General features: G+C 32.7%; 1 protein-coding gene across 1 annotated transcript in view; it reads right to left on the bottom strand.

Annotated features, from left to right (window-relative positions):
* Nucleotides 1-25,760, bottom strand: part of ST8SIA4 (ST8 alpha-N-acetyl-neuraminide alpha-2,8-sialyltransferase 4) — a 94,947-nt gene that overhangs the window by 43,475 nt on the left and 25,712 nt on the right. Inside the window, exon 4 of the mRNA XM_079145893.1 lies at nt 4,721-5,014. Within this exon, the coding sequence (XP_079002019.1) occupies nt 4,721-5,014 (294 nt within the window). The remainder of the gene's footprint in view (nt 1-4,720; nt 5,015-25,760) is intronic.

Below are 25,760 nucleotides of genomic sequence, written 5' to 3'. Positions count from 1 at the left end.
TATAATAGAATTAAATAAACTAGGGGCCATGTAGGCTTAGAAAATAATTGAGTTAGATATTTCATTTTTATTTACATATTTAATAATAACTAAAGATAATTGCCAGAATCATAAAAGATTCAAATATAATTGTTTTAACATTTTTTCCCAAAAATGATGTCAAAGAGATCAATGTTCAAAGCAATTATTCTCTTAAATTTAAATATTTGAATATAGGCAAATAGGTTTAAGCCAAAAAATTCCCTCTACATTTATTAAAGTCTCCTTAATTGTGAAAAAGAAAAAATTCTGTAAATGTATTTGTAGATGTATATGTGTAAATGCATATGTATACATAGGCACAGACAATATGAATGGAAAAAAATACAGTGCAAATCTTAACTATCATTACGTCAGGGCATTGTAATTGAAAAGGAATTATGGCACTTTATATATATATCTATAGCTATATACATATATGTTTGTTTGTTTAGAGTTATTAAAATGAGTTTACATGAATTTTATATTTTAAAATATACAGTTATTGTATAAATTTAATAAAACCGGAATTGTATATTTAAACTCTCTTTCCTTTAAGATAGCTATTTTTTAAAGAACAAAATACATCATACTAAACAACAACAACAAAAAACATGGGCTAATATAAGATTCCACCAAACATGTCTGGTTAAATAAAGAAAAATATGCAATGGGGTAAAGTTTGCAATTGTAAAGATTGGGTTGTTTCTTTAAGTGTTGAGAAAACAACAGATATATCAATTTATATAAACAAAGTGCAGAAGAGTACATATGATTCTGCTTGTTGAACTACTAGCATGAATACATACTTCCTTTTATAAAATATAAATTTTAAATATTCTTATCTATCCATCTATCTGCTAGAAAAATCCTTAAGAAATTAACCATGGTAGTTTGTAGTGAAACTGAGACTCCACTCTGTGCAATGTTTGCTTTTGTGTTTTGTTTTAACATGGTGCAAATAAAAAAACAAAGTATAAAAATTCCACTTAAAAAACTCATAACTACTTGGATATTATAAATCAAATACAGGAATTAGAAAAACATAACAAGTTTTACATAATAAAATATTTTTTAAATATATTTTGATTCCAAGTATGTTTTGGATTAAATTCAACATTATATAAAACTGTTACTACGTTAACATTTTTTTGTTGTTGATGTTGTTTTGTTTTGTTTGTAGTGCTGGGAATTGAACCCAAGGTCTACCACTGAGGTACATCCTCAGCTCTGTTTAAAAGTTTTAAAGGAGATTTTGAGTTGTACATAGATTATTTTATTATAAATGTACAATGTATACTTTGAGTTGCATTTAAGAGTAATCCTAAAGTTTCAAAGAGCCCTCTGTATTCTTAAAATCTTGTAATTGTTCGTTCTTCAGAAAATGCTTTAAAAAATGTAGACCACAGGGGACTTTTAAAGAAGAGCCTATAAAAAGTTTCAATCCCTTATCAGTTTAATGCATTCTCTTAAACTTGTGAATATCTATTTTATTTGTCCCTATTAGATTACCCTTTCTCTATTTTGCAAGACTTTTCTTAAATTACAAATCTAGCTATGTAATGTTCCTCCTGTTTCCCTTAATATGTCTTTCAAAGAATTGTACATTTAAGCATAATCCAAGAGTGCCTTTAAGCTTTGTGACTTGTGGTTTCATTTTTAGAGTTTTAAAAAAAATAAAATGAGTGCTTAAAGTTGGTAAGTTTTCATAATTTTCAGAGGAAAAAGTCAAAATAATGAAACCTGACCTTGTGATAATCACCTAAATGATCCTTGTTGAGTTTGGGAATCTTGATGTCCATTATCACCTAAAGTTTCCACTTGCAACTGCAGTTCTGGAAAGGCCTTGGCATTCAGACTCTGTCATCATGCCCACCCTTAAATGCGTGTGTTGGTGCTCTGACCTTTTATGAGAATCAAAAAACTCCCAGCAATCAACAGAGGATATGAAACTATTTTCTTAACAGCATTAACCTCAGGGCTTCAGAGTGATAAATCAAGAGATATGAAACAAATACTTAAAGAACAGTATAATGGGAGTTTGCCCTTGCTTTCATTTCACCTAAATCTTCTTTGTTTCATTGGTGTTCACAAGTCCTATGCTTTTTCAGGGTTCTAAGAGCTTTTTAGCATACACATATTACTTTGGAGTACTATCTGGCATACATGAAACTATTAGTTCAGTAATTCCATAAATAAAATATCCTTTTACACACACCATGTGTACTTATTTCTTTCTTATTTGAAAGGTGATAGGCCACTATGGAGCTACTAAATATTTGGCTACACTTTAGAACTCCATCCCTTCACTTTTAAGGGAGAGTATGTAGATATAAGAGGAAGAAAGTGATGAAATTAGTTTTTTTCTGAAGAATTCAACTAAGTCTGGTCAAAAAACCTAAACACAGTAACCTAAAGAAAGCATGCCATTAACTTCACCAGTGGTCAGAGTCTGGCCCTATTGTTCTCAGGAACACAACACTAAAGGGTCAGGCTGTACTTTATATCTAAACAATTAGGGAAGAAAAGTGAATAACATAAATCATAAAAGAAGAGTATTGGCAAATTACTCAAAGATTCTCCATGTTTTACTGTTGAAAATGCCTAAGCCAGTTGTGGTGGAATGTGCCTGTATGTCAAGTACTCCAGGGGCTGAGGTAGGAGAATTGCCTGGGCACAGTTCAAGGTCAGCCTGCCAACAAAGACTCTTTCTCAACAAAGCAAAGCAAAGCAGAACAAAACATCTGTAAAAAACTATATGAATCCACTGGGGTTTATCATATAGAATTCTATCTGAGTCTTACCTTATTGAAAATACACTATTTCAGCCATGTCTCTTATTTCATGCTTCATTGCTTTTTGTTTTGAATTGAGAAATATTAACCAGAATTGAGCAAACCAAATTATTAATTCAGCATACTGTTAAAATGTTTCATTTGTTTTCCATGGTTAGGGATTACAAGCTCATATCATTTATTTTAAATTATTCAGCTATCACTATAATGTGTGTATCTAAAATTGGAAAGTGATCTCTCCAAGTTTGTTTTCAGAACCTTCAACTTTGACCTCTCAAAGAAAGTGTTCTTAATACATGCACTTGTAAAGTTGCTCTTTGATAAGAATATATCATAGAGTCAATTTTATTATCTAAAATACTTATAATTTAAAAAATAAGTTATTATCCTCCAAATGTATATATTTTATCTTATTTTGTTAAAACTTTTAAACACAAAGATAATGAGTGTTGAATAACTATGATCTAATTATAACAATGCAATTTAACTGTGTGCAGTACAATACAATACAAAAAACTATCTGCAGGTTTAATCAGGAAAGGGAAAATCCTTGCAGGAAAGCATCTCAATACCAAAACAAATAATGCAAAACAACTTAGCCTAGTTCCTATTACAGTATATAAACAAGCTATTTTTAACTCTGGGCTTGGAACACAGTCATTTTTAGGAATTCTATCTGTTATATTTAATCGATCCCCTGCACCTGTCATATCCAGTGCTTCTGTCCTACATCTTCATTAGCCTATGAGTAAATTAATCAAAAAGGTTAGTTAGCCTTTGTACTTTTAGTATTTTCCTTCTCTGAAGAGGATCTGGAGTTACAAGGTGTACCCTCTCACTTGTTACCGTATTTATACAGGGTAACCAATCCCCTGCTTAATCAGACACCCACTTACTTTTCCAACTTTGTAGTCAAATTCTCCACAATGGACTCCATTTTTCCACACATTTACTGTGCACTTAATCATTTCCTTGTGTCAGTTTCCACTAATGAGGCAGTAATATTTCCTTCTGATTGGTTTCTGCCCCCACTTTCACCTTCTCCTTTTTTGCCCAACAATGCTATGCTGTTTGCAAAGTCCAGTTCAAAATGCCAAGCCCACTTCCAACCTTCTTTGTGAACCAGAGGGACAAATTTGATACTCCTGAAAATTCACCGGATCCTATGCTGCTAGAGGTGTTTACACCTCTGTTTCTACCCTGTGCATTCCACCAAGCAGTGAGCTCTTCTTCACTTTTGTGCTGACTATATCTGACACTCGGCATACATTCAATAAATAAACATAACTGTTTATCTTCTAATTCACATATTTACTAAGTGTATGACTGAATTTGGCCTTTTGGTCACTTGACACTTTTAAGCAAGAGATCATTTCTTATACTTGTTCCTTTGGAGCCTATGATGATAAAAGGGAGATGTTGACTTAAGTCATGACTTCGGGGTGAAGTGTTAAGCCATATTATCTCAGTCAGTCTTCTCTCTCAGTAGTAGGTCTCTTGGCTACAGATGGGACTTAACTGCTCCTTAAATATGTGGAACATTTATGTTTCCACAATATTACCCACTAGTCATTTAGCACTTCTGTTGTAGCTTTGTTATCCTAAACTCATCAATTTTACTATGAATTCTTATTACTCTAACACAGAAAAATGTAAAAATCAGTAGTTTGTTCATGAGTAGACATCAGTAAGTGCCAAGTTCAACAGCTTGCTTTTATGAGAAAAGGATGAGTTAAAATAGTAAGTACACACAAAAAATTCATGATTGTGAACAGAGTAACCATTATAAAATAATGGAAACATATATTAATTTGGAGATTTTACTGAGTCTCCCTCCTGTCTAGCAAACATGTTCAGTTATATGTTCCATTGTGCCAAGGACAGACTGGTCCTTTCCAGTCACTTACCCTCTGACAGCATGAATAAGTCTCAATGATGGATAGGCAGTTCGCACTTTCAGTTTATTCTTAAGGATTAATGCATTAACCCATTCCACGTGCTTCTCTCCTCCTTTGACCATGAAAGCAGGAATCCAAAGGACACTGTCATTCAGCATGGAAAGTCTATGCACAAATTTTTCTCTGTCGCTCTCATTCCGAAAGCCTCCAAATGCTCTTTGCACAACTGATGGATTCATGGTAATGAAATCTGATTTAGTTCCCACATCTGCAGCAAACTCCACCACAGGAGCTAGGTTACACCTGAAGAGAAAAAAAATTAATGAACAAGTGACAAATAAATATGAAATATTCACTTACAAAATGACATACATGAAAAGAAGAATGAGGAACAAGCTTTTTTTTTTTTTTTCTTTCCAACAAGTGAAAAAAAGTTCCAAAGATAATCTGCATGGTAAAATTATATTTTCACTAAGTCACCACACATTCAGAAATATTGCTTTCAATAAAGATGTGCACTACCAATATAGGACTCAAATTGCCACTTGTATTCAATCTGTTGTCTAAGAATATTTTTTACTGTTATTTTCATAAAACTATATGATATGAATTCACAGTAAGTGAATTTATGATGACAAATTCACTAGGGCTCTGTTGCCATGCAGTAGGCAATATAAACCATATGCTGTTGTGTAAGTAAGTAAAACACATTGGACTTGATAGCACAATCCATACGGCTTGTCAAGCTTACGTCTTTTCAACAACTTTATACATAACTGAAAGAATTCAACTTCTGTATATTCTGAGGTAAGGGGAAAAGTACAATTCCTTACCAGCATTTTCCACAAACATAGTCATAATTGTTCATCTGTGGGGCAAGTGGGGAAGAAAAGAAAAATGGAGACATCTTATTTAATGTCTTTCTGAGATTTTAAAGTATAAAGAAAACCTTTGATATAAGGTTAAATATTATCCTTTAGGTTTCTGTTGATGTCATCTTAAAAGTAACTTCTTTCCCTGTTAGGCCATCTGCATCCCTAGGGAATGTACAAGTAAGAAAGGGACATAACTTATGGTTCTGAGCCACAGGGCTCATAAGTGCCTGGACCTCATTTTATTCATGGAACCAGGTTCCATTCTTGTATTATAAGGTGACATTGGAAAGCACCTTGAATGTGTCTGTAAATGATTTGTGATGCTTCTTTGATTCCATCACATTAATTTTGGGATACTTGATGTAAACTATAGTTTTTTGTTTTTTTTTAAACTATGTTTAATCTAAAAAGGCAGGTTAAAATCAGATGATAAATGAAAACTTAGATTTTTAACAAACATGAATTTCCTAAGAAAAAATCCATTTGAATTTATTCACTCTAAACCACTGCAAAATATAAACACCACGCCCTCCATACACATCCACATCCACACACACACAAACAGAGCTTCTTCCCCCCCTTCCTTTTATCAACCTTTCAAGGGAAAGAAATGTAAATAGGTTTTCTGTTTAGTAGTTTTGCAGGTTTGATTTCATTATGAAAGCTTCTCACACTTCTCTTTCTTGTATATTGTACCGCTTTAATTACATTTCCAACTGTTAAATTTTAATTAAAATTTAAGCATGTGTTTTATTAAAAATATTGACTTGTATATTGTTCTTATCTCTCTTAATTATTACATTTTATTTCTTCTCAAATCTTGTATAACACTTAGCTATTGAACAAATCTCTTTCATCTCACACTGTTAAGCTAATTCTAAGGTGAGCTGTTAAGAGAAAAAAAACAATGCCAAGATATTATCTATAAATTATAAATTATTATCTTTTCAATTTATATACCTTTGTACACACTGTATCATATGACAGAGTATTTGCTTTTACCTAAGATCTATGCCACTACTTGAGATGGATATTGTTCATTTCTGTCCCAGTAAGGATATTAGGAATAGGACTGCCCTGAAAAATGATTGTTACAAATGAACAGATGTCAAAGTGAACATCCTATTGTGAAATTTGAAGGAGACTGAAGATTTTGGATTTTTGAAGTTTTAAAAACTGTGCTGCACACAAATATTAAAAATAGTCTAAAATTTTAATCAAGCTGATTATAACATGAATTTGAATACTGTGTGGGGAGGTGTATTCTGAATATTATTATTGCAGTTACTTCTCCTTTTTGATGTAAAATGTCAAGAACACTTGTTAACATTACCGTTAGTATGTTCCTGTCAGGGAAGATGACAGCATACATATTTTTCTGCTACACTGCAATGCTTAACGATTGCTTTCAGAGAAAGCTTACTGTAGAAAAACAGTATCTAAACTTTACTTTCTCCATAACCTAAAAATAATTAGAGCCACCCAGTTGAAGAGAATAAAATTTATATTCTGGTGAATTACTTTTCAAGAAACATCTACTCTTTCAAGATTGATTACGTATATTTCTGACATATTTGTCTTGGTGTGCATCTTCTAAGAAGCAGCAAGATGTTCATCAGTTAAAGATGAGGGCTAAAGCTTGGTGCTTTTCACTTTGGAAACAAAAGGAAGTTTATCAAATATTTCTGGGGAATAGGATTGATCTAGGAGACAAATACTTTTGATGCAAGTAAAGAATGCTAATGAGTTTAATGATGAAGAAAAGAGAAACTGGATATCAAAGAGTAATCAATTCGTGTTTATATGACTAGAACATGGAACACAGGGGACTTGAGCAACTCCAATCAGGTCTTGTGAGTTATTATAACTGAGGTATTGAAAACAATAAGACAGAGTGAAAAATCATAAAATATAGCCTGTACCAGTTCTGGGAGTCCACTTGTCATATTCTTGGGAGGGAGTGTGTGTATTTTCTCACTGGAAAGAAAGAGTAATACCCATGTCCACATGTGGCCAGTAAATTGCTCTGTGGTTGAGTCAGATATTTCATCATATAATTAGCTGAATGTCACATTATCAAGGAAAAGAACTTAAGCAAGCCAAAATAAACAACCAGCTGTGCTGCACTTGGCAGTTCAATAAACTCACAAACTTGAGAATATTACTTGCAGCAATATTGCTGACTGAGAAAGATTCTGAATGCATTCTCAATCACAAAATTTTCATCTTTTAAAAATTTTAGAGGTTATAATATTCCAAAGTAACCAAAATGTTTCTCAAGCATTTATGAAGTAATACATGATTACCCATATTATTCTCAACCTCATAAAATAGATGAACATCCGATTTTAAATAGTGGATTTTTGTGAGCCAGAACTACTGAGTGCATTTAATAGACTCACGCTCTATTGTCTTCAACCAAATCAATTTTTTCTGTACTGTCAAACTAACTATTTGACAAATCAGAATCAAGACAATGTACATGAAAAATTAGATGTGGTGACCAAACCTTCTATTTATTCTAAACTGTTCAGTTCTCCATTTATTTAAGTTGATTTCCCATTGTTGATTAAACACCCCCAAAAACACAGGTAGGTCCCCTTATATTCTAGACCTCTGAATTTCCTTCTGTGCATATCATAGCATATCTCAACTTCTCAACATTCTTCACATGCAGATTTGAAGACATTTTCATTAATTTTTTTAAAATTATTATTTTTATTTTTACAGCTGCATTTTGATTCATTGTACACAAATGGGGTATATCTTTTCATTTCTATGGGTATGCATGATGTAGATTCATACCATTCGTGAAATCATACATAAACATAAGGTAATGATGTCTGTCTCATTCTAACATTTTTCATACCCCCCTCATATCCCTCTACGTAATCTAAATTTCCTCCATTCTTCTCTCATCCTCCCACCCCACCCCCATTACGTATCCACTTATCAGGGAAAACATTCGACCTTTGGTTTTTGGGGATTGGCTTATTTCACTTAGCATGATACTCTCCAATTCCATCCATTTACCTGCAAATGCCATAATATTATTCTTTATGGCTGAATAATATTTCATTGTGTATATATATACCACAGCTTCTTTATCCATTCATCTGTTGAAAGGCATCTAGGTTGGTTCCATAATCTACTATTGTGAATTGAGCTGCTATGAACATTGTTGTGGCTACATTACTGCAGTATGCTAATTTTGAATCTTTTGGGTAAATTTAAGGCAATATGCAACACTTATTTTAAAATTCATGTGGAAAGTAATGCTTGTTTCATGTAAGAATACTACAAGATCATAGAACTTCCTTACAAGAAAAATCTCTTGCGTTTGTCAATGTTCTCTGCATTTCTCTTAAGTTATAATTCTAACATCTAAGCAAGTAGGTGGTCTCTCTTTCATTTACTTAACTGCCTTTAGTTAACATTCATTGTGCATGACACTAGGTGTTTAGAATACTTTTTCTAGTTATTTTACAGTTCATGCTATCTTACAATGATAGAAATCTGTCCCAAGTATAATCATAGAGACTACTAATAATATCAATAAGATAAGGTTTATTCATTTAGCCATCTGCTTATTCATTCCATGGTATGTTTCACACATTTTTGAACTAGTTACGAAAATGTATAGGATACATAATGTCCTGAAAAAATTGGAGTTTGTACATTCTTAAACATTCACTATAGATTAAATGAGAAGAAAACAATCCTGCATGTATTATAAACCAAACTCTTTTTTACCAACCTTTGGTTAATATTCAGACAAGTTCCAACTGTATAATTTTCATACTTACTTTTTCTCCTTTGGTCAATCCACTCTGTCTTTCCCTGTACTAACACTGAAAACCTTCAGCCAAAACTATCATTGTCAAAGGGACCACATTTGCTGGTACACTGGAAAACAGAACAGGAGTGTTTCTGTTCACAGAGGAAATTTGTGGAAGCTTGCTCTCTTCTTGCTCAGCTTCAAGAGCCAAGAGATCAAATTTCTGCTACTTTTCTTTTCTTTTTTTAAGTCTTTTGGTTATCCTCTCAGACAATAAGCTGGAAATAGGCAATCTGTCCATCTCTGATGTCCTGAGGTGAAAGGTAGTAGGGCTCCAAACAGACCTGAAACCAACTCTTTTTGGCTGATTTCAGGATAGTAGTGTCTGCATTTTAAAGGAAGAACTTCAGTCAAGGGGATTAGGAAACATGCTCAAGGGCATGTAATTGTGAAAGAAAAGCACAATCAGGTTTGGAATGGCTCCAGGACTGGAGTTTCAACTAGCTCTGCTCCTTCATAAGATTTCTTTAGGAATGAGGGGAAATGTCTAAATATTCATCTTCACACAAACCTTCACGTAGAAGAAAGCCTGCTTTGTCATTCTGACCTAGGGTTTATTTTTTTTTATTTTTTATTTTTTTGTTATAGACTGACCTAGGTTTTAATCTCAATCACCCCACATTAAAGCAAGGCCACATTATACAAGGCCACTCTGTCATGGCTCTCCCTAATTCTGAACTGTTACTAAACACAGGGTTTTAAATATCTATAGTATTAGCTTAATATCTATACATCAGACCTTTCGATGGAATAGATTATCAAAATGTTGAAGTATTAAATAACTTCTGGATAAGACTTTTTGACACATAAAGCACAGGAATAGAAGTTGATTTACATGTAGTATGGCATTATGTAGTAAACAATTTATAAGAATTGAAGATACAGATCATGTTGAAGATTTACATTCTCAGTATACTGAATGGGCACACACACACACACACACACACACTCACACACACCTCACATATTATAACTGCTGTTAAAATAAACACTGATAAAATCCTCAATGTTATAAATAAATACAAACACCATATTTCATGAAAATAACGATGTGACTTAACAGGAGAGGAAATTTTTCCACAAACCCAGGTTTGTTTACTTTACAGGCGAGGGTGGGAAGAACACTGTCAGATAATTTCTAGGGAAATCCACAGAATGAAAAAAAGCCAAACTCATTTTATGAAACAGATTTAATGCCGAGAAATATGTCAGACTATGTCATTACAGACTTTGGTCAAAACAGAAGTGGAATTAATGGTCAAATTCACTATAGCAGCAAAAATACTTAGATTTCAGGGGAGTTGGAAATGTGGGGAAGTACGCCAGTGACTAGTTAGTATATGGTGTTTAAGTCAAATAAAAATGTTAAAAATATACTTAGAATTCATCCAACCTCGGGTACAACTTTTAGGAATAAAAAGTGTCCAGCGTCATTTCTGTCCTTAGTCATCTCTAGCAGCAGCCATTTGGGCACTTATGTTGCCATCCCAATATATGACCTCAGGTAAATTGCTTAACTTGAGATTATAATTCTTATTTTCTATTTATTGGGGTATAATTGACAGAATATTTCCTGGATTTACTTTTTCTTTAAATAAGGCTAAAACTGAAATGCTACTGAGAAAATGAAATTGTGAATTTCACCTCAAAATTCCTTTCCCTGTGTTAATAATGCTCACTAGATTAAGGTGAACCTTTTTATTTCATGCTCTTTCCTTTTATAATCTATTGTGATTGTAAATCTTTCGAAATGCATGAAGGAAAGTTAAAAGTCCTGTCAAACAGGAAGATCATTCTGAGAAACAGTTTGAGAAAGCCCAGCCTTTATTATATTTAGTAAGCCATTTAAGGTGGACTTTAGTTTCAGTCTTCTAGAAATTAAGGCTTTAATAGCTGATGGAGCTTAAGTGTAAATATCTTAATTATTAAACAAAACAAATTTGACTCCATAGGCAGTATAGGAATTCTAATAATTCATAGTCATGGTCAACTGCATTTAAAAAAAGAAGAATATGACTCAAGTGTTCAGGAGAAGAAGGTCATCCAATTCAAAGCTTCATAATATAATGATTCACATATAAGACAACAAAAATCGTTTGTTATGATTGTTAGAAGAATTGTAGCCCAGTTTTCTTGAGCCCTAATTATGTGCCTTTGTATGCAAAATCTCTTATAATTCTCACAATAAGCCCATGAGAGGGAGAATGAGACAGATATGTTATTGTTGTACTATACCACTGATAAGAAAACTGAGTTGCAGGAAAATTGTACAAGATTACGAAGCTTGTAAATACTAGAGGGAGATACTAAGCCCATGTTCTTAAGCACTTCTGATAGAGGAAATGCCAGAGCAAAAATATAGATATTATGGCCCGTAAGTATGTGGCTGTGACTTCTAGCACCTTACAGCTCTAATATCTACTCTGAAAGTCTGGTTGGCCAAGGTTGAGGTTTATCCTACCTCATTTTCCTATAATCACCCATCTTCAAAGGTGGGGTTGGATGGGAAATGTGTTAGGTGAGAAGGAGGAGTGAAGATTACCTACTGAGTTTAATACTGAAGTAAATAGATTGGAATCTGTCTTTTACAGATTTCTGTTGTTAAAAGTGTGTACATCATGACCTGAAAAACTGCACATAAGCAAGTGTGACTGCTGGGAGGGCAATCCTTTACTATTGGAACTCAGACATTTCTTAAAATAATGAGGCTACTGTAAATTTTATCTCAGATTATTAAGAGGATACCAGAAGATCATTAGTAGTTTTAATTAATTTAAATGTAATATCATATGCAAATATATTCTTTGATACAAAACAATAGATTAAGTAAGGCCTAAATTTATCCCAAGATTTCAACAGTAACAAAGCCCTCTTTCCTATACTATTACTATAAACTCCAGTATGCCAAAATGGACAAGGGTTTGGGGAATCAGGGAAAATCATTATATTTGAATTGTTTCATTGCAAATCCACATTTTTAATCAAGCTCAAGATTCACATTTATCAGCTTTCTCCTTGGAGCCTACTTAATTTTAAGTGGTTGACTAATTACAAGTCAGCACTTGTTTTTCAAGAAAGGATGAAAAAAATAAAGGACAGGGTAAAAAGAAACCTAGGAGGAGTAAATGGGGTAAAATATAAGACATCGTAAAGACGATAATTCACAAAGATTCTTTTCTCAATTAAAGGTAAAGTCTAACAGTCTCTGGCAATCAACACAAGACTGTATGCACTAAGCAATGCAGAAAACAGAGCTCTAACTGTTGTTCTCGAACAACATAGAAGACAACCGCAAATTCTGAAATGACAGCAGAATGCAGGTCCTAATAATGCAGGGAGCTACTTTGTCTAGTTCACTATTATTTTCCCATCATTTAAGAGTTCCATGAAGGTGTTCAATAATAATTTTGAGTGAGTTAACTTCCCTCATTTATTAAATTCCATAAGCAGCTGGGGGTGGTGGTTCGTACATGAATTCCTAGTGGCTTGGGAGGATGAGACAGGAGAATTCCAAGTAGTAGTAGGCCAGCCTCAGCAACTTAGTGAGGCTTTTTGCAACTTAGTGAGAGTGCTTCTTAAAATAAAAAGTAAAGAAAGAGCTGGGGATGTGGCTCAGTGATTAAGTACCCCTGGATTCAGTCCCCAGTACAAAAAAAAAAAAAAAAAAAAAAAATCCATAATCAGCAATATCAATGAAACCTAATAAATAACAACTGAAAGCTACAATGTCAAAATTTTATTCTAAAAATGAAAAATTGTTAAAATCTTCTTTATGTAATTTGTATTATCTGTCTTAAATTTCAGTGCATCTATTTCTCCAGTTTCTATTCTTATCTCTTCTTGCTGCTTGTAACCAATAGCCAGAAATCGATTCTGGTTAATTTGGAAGAAAGGTGATTTGTTGTAAGGGTGGTTGCACAAAAAAAAAAAAAAAAAAAAAAAATCACTAAAGAGATCGCACTACCAAACCACCTTTAGGTATAGGACATGATTCACGCTGCCATTCCCCATGACCGGAACACTGCTGGGCCTTGGTGTCCCTGAATCTTTCTCTCACTATCTAAGACTATAAACATGAACATCTTGTTTGACTACATTTTGCCACTTTCCATTCTCTTGTTGCCTGGAAAAGGAGGATGAAAATATCTATTACATTATTCTTTCGTAATGGACAAAAGTGTCCCTTCTCAAGTACTTGTGGATTCTGCTCAAATAACAATTACAAGTGATCAGTCAGTTGTCAAATAGTTCGAAAAGGGAAGAAATGTTCAGTTAATCACTAGTTTATCATCAATTTTTAGATGCTGATGTTTTCTAGAATTTCAGTACCAATCAATTCTTCTATCTCAGTTCACACCTTGACTATTTGGGGAGTTCGACTACTCCCTTCCCTTTAGTAATCATGGTTAGGAAAACCTCCATCTCCAACTCTGCTCTCTTTCCTGAGCTCCAGAAAGTTACTGAACTCAATAATCACTCCAAAGACACTTCAAAATAATGTGTCCAAACTAAAAAATACCTGTAGTGTTCTCTGTTCTCTTCCATAAATCTGTTTTTTTTATTTCCTAACACCATGTTCCTGTTACCTCTGCTGTCACCAGAACTGAAGCATCTGAGAGACCTCTTACACTTCTCTTGTTATTCCTCGTACCTATTGGTCACCACATTCTGTCTCATGTTCCCATTCACATCATCAAAATAGGAACCATTTTGCTTGGTCTCACTGACTTTGTTCAATTTTAATAACAACTTACATACATTTTACTATAGTCTAAATTGTTTTATAACCTGTAATCTCATAGTCTTCTACTCAGTCATGAATACTTGCTGCTTATAAGCTTTATGGTCCATAAGACTTAAAGTTAACAAAAGTTAAAATCTGATATTTCAGGATATACCTCAATCTGCATTGTAAAATATGTTTGTTTTAAGGTTGAGCATCCACTGTCATGGTCAGTAGTAATTCTCTGGACCTTCAGAGCTAAGTACCCAGTTTCAGAATATAGAATTTAAACACAAGTTTTTACAACAAGCTGTCTTGCCTTCATTGACACAAGGATAACATAATGTCTATCTCTCTCATTGCATTTATCACACTGTATATTAGTTACATGGTTATATCAGTTTCTCTCAATGAACTGCAAATTCCTTAGACCATATCTAGTTTGTTTTCATGTCTCCAATGCCTGATAGTTCAAAGTCCAGTATATACTAGTAAGATTATGGTTTGGATATGAAGTGTCCCCCAAAAGTTCATGTGTGAGACAATGTAAGAAGGTTTTAGAGGAAATAGCTGTGTTAACCCAATCAGTAAATTAATCCCCTGATGGAGATTAACTAAGTGGTATCGGAAGGTTGGAAGGGTGTGGCTGGAGGTGGACATTCGGGTGTGGTTTTGGGGTATATATTTTGTATCTGGTGAGTGGAGTCTCTCTGATGCCTTGATCATCATGTGAGCTGCTTCCCTCTGCCACACTCTTCTGCCATGATGTTCATTCTCACCTCAAGCCCCAAGTAATGGAGCCAGCTGTCTATGGACTGAACCTCTGAAACCATGAGCCCCCAAATAAACTTTTCCTCCTCTACGATTGTTCTGGTTGAGTCTTTTAGTAACAGTCCAGAAAAGCTAACTCAAAAAGTAATAAGGTAAAGAGTAAACTGAAAAATGTTGACATAAGTCAAATTAATGAATATGAAATACATTTTTTGTATGTTCCTGAGGAATCAAACCTAGGGCTTTGTGCATGTGAGGCAAGCACTCTATTACTGAGCTACATCTCCAGATCATAAATATGAACTACATTTTTAAAAAATATATACAAACACACACACACATACATACACACACACATATGAATGTATATACAAGGTTGGCTCTTTATATCCATGATTCAGTTAACATCAAGTTGAATGTATTTATAAAATTTAAATCTGTATTAAACATGTACAGATTTTTCATCACTAGTATTTCCAAAACATTGCAGTACAACAACTATTTATCCGGAATCTACATTGTATTAGGTACTATAAATAATGTAGACATGATTTAAAGCACATGGGAGAATGTATATAGTTTATATGGGAATGCCACATTACTTCATGTAAGGGAACATACAAACTGTAGATTTTGGTATCCACAGGGAGATTCAGAACCAACCTCTCATGTATAATGAAGGATGACTGTATATTCTCACAAGTGTGCACACACACACACACACACACACACACACACACACACATAATCACTTAATCCTCACATCACCACAATGGAGTAAAACCATCATCAATAAATACTTCAGATGAGTAAACCAAGGCTCAATAAATGCAGGATGAGTAATGTTCCAAGGTCATTTGGAATGAACCAAATGTGCTACAAATGTAATACACGTGTTATAGCTGGAGCTCAAAAACAAACATCCCAATTCATGATTCTATACTCAAATATTTTTAACACCTGGACTAAATGACCAAATAAATATAGAGATATAAACAAAACATGTTTTATTTTGAATGTCTTGAACTTCATACTTTTCCTAAGCATTGTCAGAAATTTTTCACTATGTTGAATGAATTATCAAAGACACTATGGTCTATACACACAAGGGATATTATTCATCTATAAAAGAAGAACAAAATCATGTTATTCACTGAAAAATGGGTGAAACTGGAAGTCATCATTTTAAGCAAGATAAACCAGACACAGAAAATCCAATATCACATTTTATCTTATACATGGGTCAGGGAAGGGGTAAAGATAACCTAATAGTAGAAGAATAAGTTTTAGGGATGAGGAAGTGAACTTAGGGTGGTCAAGATGGAAGGGTTAGAAGGGTTGTAGGGAGCATGAAATGGACGAAACATAGTATGGGCATATATAGAACTATCTCAGTGAAAACCATTAATTTGTACAATTAACATGAGTTTATATATATGTGTGTATATATATATATATATAAAATGATTTGTAAAACTAGCTGATAAACATAAGATAATTAATTCTAAAAAGAATTAAATATGATCTATTAAATTCAACATGTATCCCAGACCATTAAAAACTAAAATGTGGTTAACTGTTTTTAGTTTTTTTAGTTTTTCACAAAAGTCAATATGGATGTATATATGGTAGCAAGAGTAATATTTATTTGTTTAGTTTGTGTGATTTACTTATTTTTTTATACATATCTTATACCTTGAAATAGCACATAGTGTTATTACCAAGTAAACTGAATCCTTCCTTAGTAACTACTAATTGGAATTACTTCAATTTTTCTGAAGGGGTACAAGATAATTTCTGTCAGTTTTTGCGAAATGCATGTTTACTGTCTCAGGCAAAGTTTCACCATTGGGTTGTGAATCCAAGAAAGAATTCTCAGGATATATTTATATACGCTTTTGCAATAATTGTCATTGAACTGGAACACTTTATTGATCTGTGGTTGCTGAGCAGTTATTACTGTTTAACAAAAGGAAGAACTGATTCAGCATGGAATTTATGTCCTCAAAAATTACGTTGTGCATTAAAAAGCAGGAAACAACATAAATGAAATACCATGATTGGTACTTTAATCACCCATGCTAGAAAACAAAGGCAGAAAATCTGTAATTTTTCCCTTTGCAATTCATAATTAATAAACTGTGTAATGGGATCATTACAGGGCTGGTAGGAAAGATATTTTTGAGTTCTATACTTTAGAGGTATTACAACATCAACACTGTCATAGCAACAGTGTTTTGCCATTTAAGATTCTTATTTAAGAAAAATTTTGAAAACTAAAAACTGTTTTGATCTGCCATTGTTAAACTTTTCTGCCTGGTGTGGTGGCACATACCTATAATCCCAGGGGCTTGGAAGATTGAGACAGTAGAATTGTAAATTCAAAGCCAGCCTGAGCAAAAGCAAGGTGCTAAGCAACTCAGTGAGACCCTATCTCTAAATAAAATACAAAATAGGACTGGGATGTGGCTCAGTGGTTAAATACCCCTGAGTTCAATTCCCAGTACCAAAATAAATAAATAAATAAATAAATAAATAAATAAATAAATAAATAAATAAATAAAATGTTTGTTTTCATTTTGTTTTTATTTTTTAATTATTTATTTTTTAAATTTTATTTTTTACACACTGTATTTTGATTCATTGTACACAGTACAATCCAAAGTTAAAAAATGTTTTCTAACTTAGCTTGTGTGATTTATTTAATAATGAATCTTGCAAAGAGAGTATACTACTCAGTAGATTGGGCATTCTGATATCAATCAAGCATTCAGAAATATATCATATAAGTGAATGCTTCAATTTCTGATATCACAAGGTAGGCAGTGGTAACTTCAAATTCATTACATTGCTCTTATTCTACAGAGATCATTGTCCGTCTTCACCCCTGATGCCAAAACTGTCTTATTCTCCACACTGATTCATTAGAAACACCTGAAAATTCCTTTTAGAAAAATTCTCCTATATATATTCTCTCTTCCCTATTTTCTCTGCTGAACTGAGATATACCCATGTTTCTTTTAATATTCTTGCAATAATTTCCTAATTTATTTTTGAAAAATTAGCTAGACCCATTGGTGGGCTATGGATTACTTAGGGCATCATAGGTCAGATATTGAAAGAATGAAAAAGAATAGAAAATGGCAGTATTCTCTTCACATAATTTTATGAAAATTTGCTTTAGACTTCTATGTGTGTTTCTGAAGAGAGTAATAATAGCAGTGGAAGCAATAATGGTAGTTGATAATGATATAAAATACATACTATGTATCTTTGTTCAAACATATTGAAAGACATTGATTTTCTAGTTCATTATCACAAGAACTTTTTACTTTATGAATTCTCTGTTTCAGAGATGGCACTGGCTGTTAAAATTTAAATTTGATCATGTTGTTATTCTTACCAAAAATCTTAGGTGGCTTTAGTTAAGACTCCTAATCAATACTCATAACTTGTCCCTATCCATCCCATAATTTCTTCTCTATATATTCTATTACTTATCTTACATTCAAATAACATTAGACTATTCTATGTCTTTTTTTAAAAAAAAATCTATGTTCCTTTATTTATGCCTATGTCTCTGTCTGAAATGACCTAAGACAGTGTAGCCATTGACCTGAGAAAGCCATATTTGTTTTTAAATATTTAAGGTTAGACCTATTACTACATGTCTTATTATTTCTCAGGAAGACCTAATTGCTTACATTGCTCTGGTCTAAAGTAGTTACCTATATCTTTATTCTACGGAGTATGTCATTCTGGCAAATTCACTTACTTGGATAGGTTTGATATCTGTAATAAATTAATAGAGCTAAACATAACCACATTTGGAGTTATCCTGTGTTTTTGTATGTGTGTGGGTGTGTGAACTGGGAATCTGTTCACAGTAATTTGGTCTCTCAATCTTTCGGGAGTATTACCGGTACTCCAAACCAGGTCCTAGAAACACACAGGCACCTGAAACAAAGGGCAACACTACTCTACAAAATGTATAATTTTGCTTGGATGATCCTCACTGTAGAGAAACACCAGCCTTTCTTGGGTTTCTGATGAAAATACCAAAGAAAACAATGATATCACCAAGATAGTCACCAAGGCTGACAGCTGGTAAGCTTTACACTGTCTTCTGGTTCTTTGTAGAATCACTTCATTTTTTTATTTTAAATATGTTGGTTCTATTAAAAATGTTAAAGATATTTCTTCAGAAAACCTCTAGCATATTGTGTATTTGAGGAAGTAAGCGGAGAAAAACACCAAAGGTAAATAAATGTGTCTTAAACTGAAAACTGCTTTAAAAGTTACACTAACTAAAATGAACTAAAATAAAAAACCAAATCTTTGATGGTGGAATTATTTAAATTAAAAGTACAATGTAGTTGCTTGCCCTGATGTAAATATTTTAGATAACTAGTGTTTTCCTTAAGCAGGTCCAGGATTATCCATAACAAGTGAGAGACTGGAGAAATTTTGAAGACTGATGAAATATTTTTCACTCTGATTTTTACTAACAACTCAAAACCAAAATTTATTTGTATGAAAAACTTGCATGTAGGGATGATAAGATTTTACTATGATAATAAAATCTCCTCCAATTGTTAGAATGCCTGCCCACTCTTCATTAAACTCTTACTGTTTAAACTTCAAGTTTTAAAAAAAATTACAAACTCTGCATTCTTACTTAATTGATGCAGTATTCTTTTTTTTGTTAAATATCACATAAAATCTTGAGATATGCTTAAATGTCTATTTTATAATAAAATTGCCTGAGATTTTGAAAATCTTCTCATCAGATAATTGAAGAGTAGAACAAAAATAGCTTTAATATAAAAGGCACCAAATTAAATGTTTCAAATATTAATAATTTTCTTAAATTACATGTAGACAATCAGGCTTGAAGAATCTGAGAAACTAAAGGGCAAGGCATGTGTTTAAAAATAAAATGAGTTAAAACCAAAAAGTTTTGATATGTTCTTAATAATCTTAATCACTGAGGTTAAAATTCTTGAGATGCACATGCACACAATACTTGGTTAAGATGATCTGCACAAAGAATGAAGACAAGGAGAAACATAAATACAAGACTTTCTTAAAAGGGAATGACTTTTTCCTTCCCTAATAGAACTACCTTAGCACTTAGTTTAATTCAACCTTGTAATGAATTCCTTCTGTATCACTGTCAACAATGTTTTCTCCTATTTCTATTACTATGGTCACTATAATACATTGTTGTTATTCTTTACATGTCTGTTTCCTCCTTCAAGGTACAAACTACAAGTAGACAGAACATGCAATTTACCTTTATGTCTCTATTACTTACTGAAGTTGCTCAGAATTTTCTCCCTGCTAGCAGTTCATAACTGTTTGTCAAATGACTGACATACTTGTTGAATTAATGTAACAATGAATTAATAGAACTTATGCTTCTATTTCAAAGCATGAATTAAATGTTTTTAAATTTTTGAATTACCCTATTTCAAAGTTATACATTTATGTAAAATATGATAGCACTACTCAAAAATTAATTGTGAGATAATAATTTTGAATTTTTTCCCAAACAGTTTATAAACCATAGTACAAATTTAACCTGAAATCTATATATGGTCACCATGATTTTGACTTGACTGTGCTGCTTATTCTTATCACTTGTGTAATTTAGTAAGCATTTAAATTATCACTTAATCACTACCTTGTGCCAAGTACTACACAAGTTGGAGTTATTCAAATTTTAAGGAATATCTGTATAATCAGGTATTATTAGTCACATTTCACTAATGAGGAGGAAAACCCCTTCAGTTTACAAATCTTTAGATCAGAGATTGAAAGAGATTGAATCAAAAACACTGAATTCAAAACTTATCAGTCAGTATTGCAATTTCAAATTATTGACTATGCAAGATATGATTTTTTCTCATTAAAATAAAATAAAACAAAATCAAAGAAGCAACAGCCACAACACTGTCAGCACTTATGAGGGACTACGTAGACCTACAGTTTACAAAATCTCACAAGTTGAGTATTTTTGTGTTGATAAATGTCATGCTAAATTTCACTCAGTCTTGTAGCTGGAAGATAAACATGGTTTCCTTTATAGTCAGAATAATGTAACACTTCCCATTCTTCATATTTTTAAAATAAAAAAAATAATTAAATTTCTTTCATTCTCTCTTTTAAAACACTAGAGTATTCACTGCATGAGAATTATGTAGGTTTGCACACACACACATACACATACACACACACTGAAATCTATCCCCAAAAACAAGGTAAGTTAATTTTTAAATAGAAAAACTCTTGTAAGATCTCTTTTGAAGGATAAGATAATCACTTTAGCATTGGTACCATAAGACTGCTTTTTTATATATACAAAAGTAGTTTTAGGTTTTATATATACATATGTGTGTAGCTATATGCATATATATAATAAAGTTAATTATATATTAACAAAAATATATACATATATGTTTCCAGTAATAACATCAGTCAAATAATATTTAAAGATCACATTCTTCAGTTCCAGGAATGCGGAGAGGTTACCAGTAAACCAGATATGGGAACTAGGAGGTCTTATCTCCCAGAAAGATGTCAGGGTCTTTTCTACAAATGAGGGTGAATGAGGGTGATGTAAAACAGCTTCTCTCTCTTTTAATAATAACCACTTATTGGTTCTCCTTTATAGCCCTTGTACATCCTGTGACTTCCCAAGACCCTGGCCTTATCACATTTCCAGGCAAACTCAATGACTCACATAAGAGTAAGTTTGCTTTTCTTTGGCTGAGCAATGATACTCTTCTGACTTTACATCTTAACACTTCCTTACACTCATCAGGAGGAAGGGAAATACCCCTGGACCAAGGGAAACAAAGGACCAGATTACAGGACATAGCACTAAGTGGATAATGTTAGTTCCACAAGTTCACTGATGAGAAGGAAATTTATTCACAAAATATGGAAGGGAAAAAAAATCAAACAGCAATTGAAGTTGACAGCACCCACTCTAGAAGGCATCTACCAAATCATAAGAAAATATAATCATAGAGTTTCAGAGACAGAAAGGTATTTATGAGGCCATTTATTTCAATTGCATCATTTGGGAGATCAGATAGGAAAGCTGAAACCCAAAGAGGTTTGCATTATTTGTTCGAAGTCACACTATATTTAACTGCAATACCAGCAGGAGGATAAAGTTCCTTAACTATCAAATGAATATTTTTTTCAACTATACTTCATGGGAGAGTATGTCCTGCTTAGTGATGATGGACATGTTTGCATTTTCTCTGTGCACAAATTATAAATATAACTTTCTCACTCTGAATATACTACAAGTTAATCCTAAATCAGAAGGGAGATTTTTTATTGAATAAATTAATTTCTGCTATGTGCTTATTAGACCCTTTCATCCATATTATCCCATTTTATTGCTACACACACACACACACACACACACACACACACACACACAGAGAGAAATAGAAAATATGGATTATTTTCATCACATTATAAAAGAAGATTCTGGGGCTTAGAGAATGAATTTAACCATTTAAGATTGAATTTATATTAAAAAAGAGCTAGCACTTAAACAATGGATTTAATTTTTCATCATATCTTTGATTAAGGTATGATGTCATAACATAAAGATCACAGTTTCCTTCTTATTCATCTTTAGAATGTTCTGATTTTTTACTTATTTATTTTTATTGTTTATTTTATTTAGGTATACATGATAGCAGAATGAATTTTGATTCATTGTACACAAATGGGGTCCAACTTTTCAATTTTCTGGATGTACACCATGTAGAGTCACACCACCCATGTAATCTTACATGTATATAGGGTAATGATGTTTGTCACATTGTTTTTTAATGCACAGCATAGACTTGCCGGAAGAAAGTTCACATGTCATAGTCCGGAGACCACAACAGGAGAAACTCTTCGACATTGTAACATTCAGTGTGGTGTTTTTGATTTTGTCTTTCCTTGAATTTTTTTGGTTTCTTAGCCTATGCTTCAGAGAATTAGTGGTACCTCCTTAAAATAACAGACCTTAAAATGGCATTCCCTCTTCTATCTTGGATGATAAGCTATTAAAATTTGGAATATATCCTGAGAGATTTCTTGCTTAGGTATTTTTTATGTTTCAGAGTAAATATACAACAAAAACCCCTCTCCATTGAGAACAACTTTTTTTGTTTAATAAACTAAAGAGATAAGAGCTTTTTAAATTTTTTTTGAAAATAAAGTATTGGAATTTGAGTTGGAAAGAATGCTGTTTTGTTGTTCTTTCACCAACTTATTGAGTACATTCAAGGAAGTCACTCAAAATCCTGTTCAGTGACACAATGCATTGGGTTAGCCTAAGCATAGCTACCCCTAGAGAAATCAAGTAGAATCAATGTGGATGATTTAAAAGTAATTTGCTGTTTACTGTCTGTAATACAACATGTCAGTAATTTTCAAAGCAGCATATTCATACAAATGTCCATTTGCACCTTCCATGTACCCTACCAATTCATGTCACTACTACCTTCTTGACTTTTACTCCCCCATCCACTGCCCATCCCCATCATTGCTATCTTACTTTGTCCTTCATTATCACCGCATTCCATCTGTTGTAGGTAATGTAGACTGGTCATCCATAATACAAATCCATAAGTGAAACATTTCAAAATCTGTAGATATTTGAGTGCCAATATGATGCCACAAGTGATGTGTCAATCAAAATACAGGTGTATGAAAATACTGTCTAACATTAATTATTTCCAGACCATGTCTGTAAGGTGCATGTGAAACATAAGTGAATGTCTTGCTTAGACTTGGGTTCCATTTCCAATGTATCCCATTATGTTTATGCAAAAAATCCAAAACCTGATAAAAAAAAATCCAAATCACTTTGGATTCCAATTATTTTGGATCATAGATATTCAACCTGTACCAGCCTAATCTCCCTCTCTTTAATCTATCAGTTCAAAGATCTCCTGGAAATTCAAGTTTGATTATACCAATTCTTTACTTAATGGTACCCACAGTAATTAAAAAATGAAGTCCAGCCTTCTAACTGAACCACAGTGGGTTCTGTATTGTCTGTCGGCCTACCATTCCAAGCTCTCTTGCTTCCACTGATCCAAGCACTCTTCTATTCTAGCATGCCGAAACTACTTTTCATGTCTATGAACATAGAAAAGTCACTTGTTTTCATGACCTGATCCCTCTGCATACATAACTACAATTTTTAATATGCTTCACTCTTTCTTCTCTCCTTTTCTATATTCATCTTCGCAGTGTTCATGGTTCAATTCAAGCACTGAGTCTCCCAAAGAAATCATCCTTGACTGTACAGGTCAGGTTTCCTCTTTGTCTCATCACATAGTTCTAATTCTGTAATTGGCTCTAATACACTATTTGTACATTGTCTGTTCATTACTTTTTCTCCTTCCCTGGATATGAACACTTCAAAAGTAGAGACTTGTTCTCTATAACTGTATCAGTACTTTTTAGCACATTGAAATGCAGGAAAATTCTAAAGAAAAATCAAAGTACATACACATATTCAAGATACACACATATATCTTCCAAACTATGTATGTGTATGTGCATATATGTACATACATATATATAATACACTACAAAATGCCATATAAATTCTTAACACCACATAATGATTCTTCATCTTCCACATTTACCATTTCCCTTTACATCTTGTTCTTTTATATGAACCAAATAGTAACGTGGTCCCAAACTTTGCCTTAATCCTAAGACCATGGAAACTATATGTGTTTGTGTTTGCTGGTTACAATGCCTCAGCTCTGTCTTCTTCATATGTTGAATAAGTAATCATTCTGATGAACATTTAACTTGCACTTTCCTGTTGTTCAATGCTTTTCATACTTATGTAATGGTTCCCATTTGAATGAATTCCTACAACTGGAAATAGTGAGTAAAGCAATACAATTATGGTTAATGTTTGTGATAGGAAGCATCAACTTGATTTTTATAAAGGGTGTATCAATTTGTGTTTTAATGCACTTCACTGAATTGTGAATATCAACTCAACTCTGCTGAATATTAAAAATTTTGGAAATACTTGTTGAATTGATAGATGAAAAATCATCTATATTTATTTTGGAAATGAGAGAACAATACTTTAGAATTTTAAATAATTTAGTCCTTGTTATGATCATTTTTTTTAAAATAATATATTATAGATAAAACTCTTTTTATCTAAGGAGTGACATAATTAGAAGAACTAATAGCTATATATCACATCAAAATGATAAATTTTATGTTTAGTTTGAAGCTAAATTTTAACAGCCAAGAATGATTAGTATAAAATTTGAATCTTATTTGTACATAGGGCATAGGTTTTATCGTTAAAGTCAATAGACAATAACCATATATTCAATTTTCTAAAGCTTACAAAATTTCATAGATCAAGATCATGAATAAAATAGTAAATTGTGCACAACAAATGTTATAAGCAATATAGGAAAAAGGCCATTTTTCTCCTCTCCCAGAAAAGAATCCTTTTGTCATAAAAGAGTTAGCATTCATAGGTCAAGATTATGATTTAAAGTTTGTCATAAATTATTCGCCAGTGGGGAATAAAAAAAAGATTGAGTTATAAAAATGTGTTGTATCAGTCAAGGGTAATCAATTCCTCCATCTTTTTCTTTTGTGAAACATATCATCCCTTCTCTTAGGAATATAGATCATCATATCATAATACATCTTTACCATATTACTTTGGTTTCCCAAAGACATATGTATCTGTACTACATTTAGATCTAATTTTATGTACTCAGATTTTATAAATTCTCCTATCATTTGAGCAATATTGCTTTGTCTTTG

This window comes from Sciurus vulgaris (genome assembly GCF_902686455.1).
Source record: "Sciurus vulgaris genome assembly, chromosome: 6".
NCBI classification, from domain to species: Eukaryota; Metazoa; Chordata; class Mammalia; order Rodentia; family Sciuridae; genus Sciurus; species Sciurus vulgaris.
Note: the sequence above shows the minus strand (reverse complement) of the source record. Positions and strands in the feature narration are given on the sequence as shown.